The 8,700-nt window shown below is 40.5% G+C and overlaps 1 protein-coding gene across 1 annotated transcript; it reads left to right on the top strand.

Annotated features, from left to right (window-relative positions):
• Window positions 1-812: 812 nt before the first annotated feature.
• LOC137533447 (olfactory receptor 5AR1-like) lies at window positions 813-1,748 on the top strand. The gene has a single exon (XM_068254835.1). The coding sequence runs from the start codon at window positions 813-815 to the stop codon at window positions 1,746-1,748; it is 936 nt and encodes a 311-aa protein (XP_068110936.1).
• The last annotated feature ends 6,952 nt before the right edge of the window (window positions 1,749-8,700 follow it).

Genomic DNA, 8,700 nt, shown 5'->3' on the forward strand with positions numbered 1-8,700 from the left:
AATGGGCTGAATTCACTAGCATGCCTTGTCAAAGTTAGCACGCCTTAGAGTAGCATAGCAAGCGCTACAAACCCGCAGGGGCTCAGGGCAGGACAAGTGGAGTTCTTGTCATTGCCAATTAGCAGGCATAAGTTTGCTATGATACTCTGATAAGGCATGTTAACTTTGATAAGGCGTGCTAACTTAGAAAGGGCATGCTGTTTGTCTTAGTGAATCAAGCTCCATGTGTTAAAAAAAAGTGTCCAAAAGTCATATCAGTTAAATATGTCCTACAATACCTTCCTAATTGCATCCATTTTTTGAGCTATAATTTTTAGACCTGTCAAGTGTTTGAACTGTCAAGTTTAAAATTCTGTAGCATAGGTCAAAGGGCTGGCTAGACATAAAGTGTACGGAACACCAAATTCTTTTGAAGCAAATACAATTTAAAGCATAAAAATATAATATATTAATTAGAATGAAACTTCCTGATGACATCATTACTGTAGATGATAGAAAATAGAATGTGTAGCATATTTTGGGTCAATATATTATTTCCTTTGCTATAAACATTTTTTTATACATTTTTAGTAACATTTGAATTATTTTAATCTAATTAATATCTTGGGATTTAGCTGCAAAAACACAGCTCAGCACTCAGAGGATTTGTCTTCAGGGACTTTAAAGACTTAATATATGTTTATGCTGATGCTGGGAATGCATTGCCACTTACAAACATATGAAATGTGTTTAATCCTTACCAACAATTGTTCACAATTATTACTAATTTATGTTAGTAAATTAACAGAGAGAAAGAAAAGGTGATGAACAATATGAGTAATATCACAAGAGTTGCTCTTCTTATCCTTGTGGGTCTATCAGATCATCCACCAACCATGAATGGTCTATTTGTAGTCTTTCTTTTGATCTATGTGATGACTGTAGTCATAAACCTGCTTATTTTTTTCTTGGTTATCACCGATTCTCACCTTCACAATCCTATGTATTTTTTTCTGAGCAACTTAGCTTTTCTAGACATGTCTTATTCATCAGTGACAGCTCCAAAGATGCTCTTTGATCTGATCACCAAATACCAGGCAATCACCATTCCTGCTTGTATAGTCCAAGTCTTCTTCTTCCTCTCATTTGCTAGCTCTGAGCTCTTTTTGCTCTCAGTGATGTCCTATGACCGATTTGTGGCCATCTGTCGCCCTCTACATTATACACAAATTATGTCTTGGAGAGTCTGTGCTCATATGGTTTCTGTGGTTTGGGTTATGGGGTTTATCTGTGGTTTGTTTCAAACTTTATTCTTACCTAGGTTGTCCTTTTGTGGTTTAAATCTCATCCACAACTTTTTTTGTGACCTCCCAAACTTGTTTGAGATTACTTGTACAGACACCACAATAAATATAGTGGCTTTGTTTACACTTGGTGGCAGTCTTGGTGTAGGGGCCTTTGCTTTCACCTTCCTTCCATATGTACGTATTTTTAGTACCATTCTCCGAATCCGCAGCAATACTGGAAGACTAAAGGCTTTCTCTACTTGCTCATCTCATCTCACTGTAGTCTCCATCTTTTATGGCTCCATCATTTTTATTTACTTTGTTCCTGCAACTAGGAATATGCTGGTTATGCATAAACTGTTCTCTGTCATATACTCCATCATTAATCCCCTGCTTAATCCTTTGATCTATAGTCTTAGGAACAAAGACCTTAAGGCAGCATTAATGAGGTCTGTTTCTCACTTAAAATTACACAAATTGTGAAGCTTGCTTTGCAGGTGTGTGTGTGTGTGTGTGTGTGTGTGTGTGTGTGTGTGTGTGTTTGTGGTTTATGTGTGTGTGTGTGGGGGGGGGGGTGTCTGTATTGTAGGCTCTCTTTGTTTTTATTTCTATATTGCTTGCTACATTGCTCAAAGCCTACCTGAACTGGCGTGTGACATGATGGGATAAACATAGGAACAAAGTATAGCAGTCCTACTAACAAACTGTCTGAGACCCCTTTCTATTTTTTTGCATTACGGGGCTTGAAAACTATTGCTTTTATTGATTAAAGTGAGGCAGTCACACAAAAAAAGTTGGATTTATCCCTGGCTCTCCTGAAATGTAAACAGAAGCTGGAACACTTCTATGTGTCTAAGGAAATGCTGCTAATAACAAGCAGTAGCAGTAGGGTATTGTACTGTGCTGGCCATCAGTAAAAGCAAGAAGTTTTAAATCAGGATGATACCATTTATTGGCTAACTAATAAGAATAAGAATAAGCAAGCTTTCGGCCTTGCAGCCTTCGTCGGGCTTACATCCTGTTTGTTTGCAGGCTGATGGTACAGACAGCTATATGCATGCAACATCAAACGGGAAAACATAGATTTACAGCCTGGTCTTGTTATTAGCAGAATAAGAATAAGCAATATTTCTGCCTTGCAGCCTTCGTCGGGCTTACATCCTGTTTGTTTGCAGGCTGATGGTACAGACAGCTATATACATGCAACATCAAAAGGGAAAACATAGATTTTTTTAAGCATAAATACATGTCATTAAGATGCCTTAAGTGAAACAGAACATCTAAATGGGGTGAGAGGTTGTTATCTCAGCTAACAACCTCTCACCCCATTTAGATGTTCTGTTTCACTTAAAGTGGATCCGAGATGAACTTTTACACATTGCATAATTGTGTTCCTTTCCTATTGTTTATAGGGCATTCCTCAAGCCAAATACTTTTTTGTTTTTGTTTTAATACTCTAATTCCCTATAAACTAACCAAGCCACGCCCACAGGTTTTCAGAGAGCCAAGGCTCTCTCAGACAGTAGCAAGGGCTCATGGGAGCTCAGTCTGGGCAGGAGGAGGGGAGGTATTACTAGCCAGAGGTTTCAGAGGCATAGGGGAGGAGGGAGGAGGAGGGAGGATTAGGTTTTTTTTGCTTAAGATGCATATAAGCCTGCCTCTGTGTAATGTTTACAAACAACATGTCTGCTGTCATTGTATCACAGGAAGAAATGATCATATTCTATTAAAGCTGTTTGCAGCTAGATTTGCTGTGTAAACTATCTAAACTTTAGATAATATATATAGACAAGTTACTTGTTATAGTTAGTTTTCCATCTCGGATCCGCTTTAAGGCATCTTAATGACATGTATTTATGCTTGAAAAAAATCTATGTTTTCCCTTTTGATGTTGCATGTATATAGCTTACCAAACACACAAATGGAGAAACTCACTCCCAAACAGTTCTCTGCTGCTTTATAAAGCCTGCAGGCTGCTTATAAGCCAATGAGAAATGCACACATATAATACACCTAGCTTGCAGTGATTAATCAAGCAGAAGCTGAGCAAGTCAGCCAGTCAGTTGGAGAGGGCTTCAGTTGCATATAGACAATGGCTATATGACCAGCAGGGGGCACCAGCGTGCAGGATATTCCCTCTCATCTGCCCCCCTCCTAACTAAACTGCATGGGATACTACAATAAAATTAAAAACAATGGTGCATGAGCCAGCCTGGGGCCCCGGGAACTCTCACTGCCCGGGGCCCCAGAACCAGCATCTAACACCATATGTGAGCGCAGCCAAACCCTTGGAGCTGCCACCCCCAAGGCCTGTCTCCTACTGCTCTAAAACTTACCAAACACACAGATGGAGAAACTCACTCCCAAACAGTTCTCTGCTGCTTTTTAAAGCCTGCAGGCTGCTTATAAGCCAATGAGAAATGCACACATATAATACACCTAGCTTGCAGTGATTAATCAAGCAGAAGCTGAGCAAGTCAGCCAGTCAGTTGGAGAGGGCTTCAGTTGCATATAGACAATGGCTATATGACCAGCAGGGGGCACCAGCGTGTGCTAAAGGTGCTAAATTCACTGCACATTGATTGCTGTGTTTGTTGTCCCCATTTTATTGCCTGAAGAAGTGGGTCTGTTCCCACGAAACGCATTGCAGATTTTGGGGTACTATTCAATAAATATATTCGTTTGATTTGATGACAGACCTTGGTGTCTAATTATTGAGGGGAAGTCTACCACTTTCCCTCCCGGCAATTTTTAACAATTTTATATTAATTTTATTCTGCTGGTGCCTCTGATCACCTACCAGTGTAATGTAAAAATTGTAATAGCCAGGACAAAATAGCAAATAAAATGTGTGGGTTTTATCTTCAGTAGCACTTAAAGGGGTTGATTCATGCTTTAGCAGCACAGCTTAATGACAGCAGCACGAGGTAAAAATCTCCAGCGCACGCTATGCTGAGGTAGTGCAGCATGGTGTGCACTGCTAACATAACGAGTCCTCCATTAACTTACCTTAACGAGTGCGCCATTAACTTAACTGCCGCTCCACTGAACCTGCCCTGAGCCCCGCCGGGTACAGTGGCTTGAAAGGACAAGATTCCTGCACTTTGATTGGCCCAACCGCCAGGGCTCAGGGCGGGTTCAGTGGAGCGCCCGTTATGTTAATGGAGTTATGGTAATGGAGTGCTCGCTATGTTAGCAGCCCACGCTATGCTGCACTACTGTAACATAGCGTCTGCTGGAGATTTTTACCTTGTGCTGCTGTCATTAAGCTGTGCTGCTTTAGCAGCGCAGCTTAATGAATCAACCCCAAAGTATTTCATTAAATATTTTGTAATATGTTTGTGAGAAAACGCGGAAAAGCCGACGCAAGTACTCAGAGTAGGGCGGATGATTCCGCGTTCGGCATGGCGGCTTGCGCGCAGGGACCTGCATTCACTGGCCTGACGGAACGCGGAGAAACCGCCGCATGTCCAGAGAACAGGGCGGCGGATTCCGCATCCGACGAGGCGGCTTGCACGCATAGGCCTACCTCTGTCAGTACTGCTGAATGCGGAGAAAACGCCGCACGCTCGGACAGCGGTGCGGCGGATTCCGCATCCAAAACAGCAGAGGCATTACAACACATGTCTGGTGTGGCTGGGACTGATAGTCCACACAGGTTCAGAAGGACGTGTGCGTGCGCGGAGAGGCAGAGCTTTTATAACAGTCAGAGGGGTGTCAGCTGACCAGGCCGGTCAGCTGACAATTCTTTCAGTTTTCATTGGTCCAGCACTTAGGGGAGGCGCTGAAGAGCGCTGGTGTATATATACTGGGTGCTGGTCATTCCTCTGGTGTCTGGTGTTGTGATCACTATGTGGTAGCACTCAGTCCCTGTCAGTATCTGTGTTATATTAGACCAGTTTCCAAGGTGTTGATGACCACGGAACTCACACCTTAGTCTAGGAAATTCTGTTATCATCTGTGTTATTATCTAGACCAGTTTCCAAGGTGTTGATGACCACAGAGCTCACACCTTAGTCTAGGAATTGTTGATTATTTGTTATGACCTTCTGCTTTCCTGACCATTCTTCTGATTTCTGATTCTGTACCTTTGTCATTCTGATACTCTGTTACCGAACTCGGCTAGTCTTAGGATTCCGCATCTGTTTCCTGTCTCTGTACCTGATCTGTCAGTCTGTTGCCGACCTGGCCTGTCCGACCTCGAGAACTATTTCTCCTGTTGGGAAATAGTTCACAGTCCTGTCAGTGACACTTCACCTTTGGTGTCACTCACTCTCTGATTCTTCCTATTCCCAGCCTGGCTCCGCCCCTTGGGGAGCCTCAGGCCTTGGAAGGAATCTGTTCTCAGGGCAGTACCTCCTACTGCCTCGCACCCACTGTAAGGGTGCTCTCCTCAAAGTATTACTGTTGCACCAAACACTCATATATTACTCAGGTGTCCAGAGGTTAGAGATATATCTGATTATCGGTGATACTGCAGATCATCTATAATTGGGTATATATCTGCATTCTCGGTGATACTGCAGATCACCGGTAATCAGATCCTCTCTGTGTTACACCGATCGTTACAATATTAGGCATTGATGGATGTAGGGAATGCCAATTCCTTTCACGTTTGACTTCATTTCTGAATTGCTGGCAAGCTAAATTATACTGACTTTTCAAATAAGTTAAATTAATCAGTAGAAATGCAAACATATGGCAAAAAATGTTTAAAAAATGTTTCTTGCTTAAATCCCATCATAAGGCTGGTGCACACCAGAGCATTCTGAAGAGTTTTTGAAAACGATTGCAGGGGGAAAACCACTTGGCTAATGAAAGTGAATGGGCTGATGCACACCAGAGTGGTTTGTTTTCCCCCCAAACGCAAACTCCTGTCCTGCAGCATTTTTTAGATTTCTGAGGCATTTCTGCCTCAATGTTAAAGTATAGGAAAGTGGAAAACAGCTCTTTTCCAGGCATTTTTGTTACAGTAGCTGTTCAGTTTCAGCTTTACTGTAACAATATTTGATATCTGCTACACAAAAACGCTCCAAAAACCGCTAGGCATGTTTAGAAAACCTCTATAAACATGCCTAGAATCGCTCTGAAATCTGCTTCAAAAACCTCTAGCGTTTTGCAAATCTGCTAGAGGTTTTTGGTGTGCACTGGGCCAGAATTATATTCTCTTCACAGATTGGGCTCAATCCAATTCACTTGTTCTCCTAAGTTTACGTCTAAGTGATATTTTCACATTTTCACATGTTTCAATAAAATGCATTTCAAGAAAATACTCAGAACAATTTAATTTATTTATTTTATTTAATAATGACAGGCAGTACTTTTTCATCTACTTTTTGGTACTTTTTCAATTGCAGAGTGCTGAAAAGTTATTTTAAACAGAATATGAAACATTATCTCCTATGGGAAATGTAGGAAAAAGGTGAATTGGATCAGGCCCATATCATCTGAGTTCAAGTTCAATAGCAAGCAGACTGGTCTGGAAAGCAGCGTCATAGCACAACAAAAGCGCCCTGAAACTGAAACTAACATTCTATTCAATAAATCTTTAAAAATACAATTACACATTTTTGAGATTTTTAAGAAAATAATATACTGTATTTTAAAAATGATACTGGCATGAGTATCATGGCTGAGAATTTTGCTCAGGATCATGTGGCTAAATTTGAAACAGAATTTTAAATAGCAGTTTAAGATAATTATGCATTTTAAGCAACAACCAAAAAGGAGCCAAAATATTGTAAATAACACCATGGATCATTCAGTAAATCATTATACCAAGAGAAAAAAGCCATCCATATAGCAAATAATGAATTACACAGTACAACAAGGATAGGACCGCTGCAGCCACCCACAACAATCCAAAGGGAGTCAGGAATTCATGAAACTCAAGCAAGGCAAATAAAGGAGATTCCGCTACACCAGTGCCTGGGTTAAAAACATTTCCATTTCCATCCTTAAGGACCAGGCACTTTTTTTCCATTCAGACCACTGCAGCTTTCACGGTTTATTGCTCGCTCATACAACCTACCACCTAAATGAAATTTGGCTCCTTTTCTTGTCACTAATAAAGCTTTCTTTTGGTGCTATTTGATTGCTCCTGCGATTTTTACTTTTTATTATATTCATCAAAAAAGACATGAATTTTGGCAAAAAAATGATTTTTTTAACTTTCTGTGCTGACATTTTTCAAATAAAGTAAAATTTCTGTACACATGCAGCGCGAAAAATGTGGACAAACATGTTTTTGATTAAAAAAAACCCATTTAGTGTATATTTATTGGTTTGGGTAAAAGTTATAGCGTTTACAAACTATGGTGCAAAAAGTGAATTTTCCCATTTTCAAGCATCTATGACTTTTCTGACCCCCTGTCATGTTTCATGAGGGGCTAGAATTCCAGGATAGTATAAATACCCCCCAAATGACCCCATTTTGGAAAGAAGACATCCCAAAGTATTCACTGAGAGGCATAGTGAGTTCATAGAAGATATTATTTTTTGTCACAAGTAAGCGGAAAATGACACTATGTGACAAAAAAAAAAAGTTTCCATTTCTGCTAACTTGCGACAAAAAAAAAATGAAATCTGCCACGGACTCACCATGCCCCTCTCTGAATACCTTGAAGTGTCTACTTTCCAAAATGGGGTCATTTGTGGGGTGTGTTTACTGTCCTAACATTTTGGGGGGTGCTAAATTGTAAGCACCCCTGTAAAGCCTAAAGGTGCTCATTGGACTTTGGACCCCTTAGCGCAGTTAGGCTGCAAAAAAGTGCCACACATGTGGTATTGCCATACTCAGTAGAAGTACTATAATGTGTTTTGGGGTGTATTTTTACACATACCCATGCTGGGTGGGAGAAATATCTCTGTAAATGACAATGTTTTCATTTTTTTTACACACAATTGTCCATTTACAGAGTTATTTCTCCCACCCAGCATGGGTATGTGTAAAAATACACCACAAAACACATTATACTACTTCTCCCGAGTACGGCGATACCACATGTGTGGCACTTTTTTGCACCCTAACTGCGCTAAAGGGCCCAAAGTCCAATGAGTACCTTTAGGATTTCACAGGTCATTTTGCGGAATTTGATTTCCAGACTACTCCTCACGGTTTAGGGCCCCTAAAATGCCAGGGCAGTATAGGAACCCCACAAATGACCCCATTTTAGAAAGAAGACACCCCAAGGTATTCCGTTAGGAGTATGGTGAGTTCATAGAAGATTTTATTTTTTGTCACAAGTTAGTGGAAAATGACACTTTGTGAAAAAAACAATAATAATCAATTTTCCGCTAACTTTTAGTTTCAAAGTTTTTTATTATGATAATAGAAAATCGGTACATAATTAGCCAAAGAATCGCCACCACCCAACATGGGTAGGGCGACTGCATAACTAGAAAAAATATATAGAAATACAGTGGTTACATAGTT

Source organism: Hyperolius riggenbachi, chromosome 9, assembly GCF_040937935.1.
Source record: "Hyperolius riggenbachi isolate aHypRig1 chromosome 9, aHypRig1.pri, whole genome shotgun sequence".
In the NCBI taxonomy this organism is placed as follows: Eukaryota; Metazoa; Chordata; class Amphibia; order Anura; family Hyperoliidae; genus Hyperolius; species Hyperolius riggenbachi.

Coding starts and splice junctions, on each gene's coding strand:
- LOC137533447 (XM_068254835.1), top strand. CDS start 813: ATGAGTAATATCACAAGAGTTGCTCTTCTTATCCTTGTGGGTCTATCA.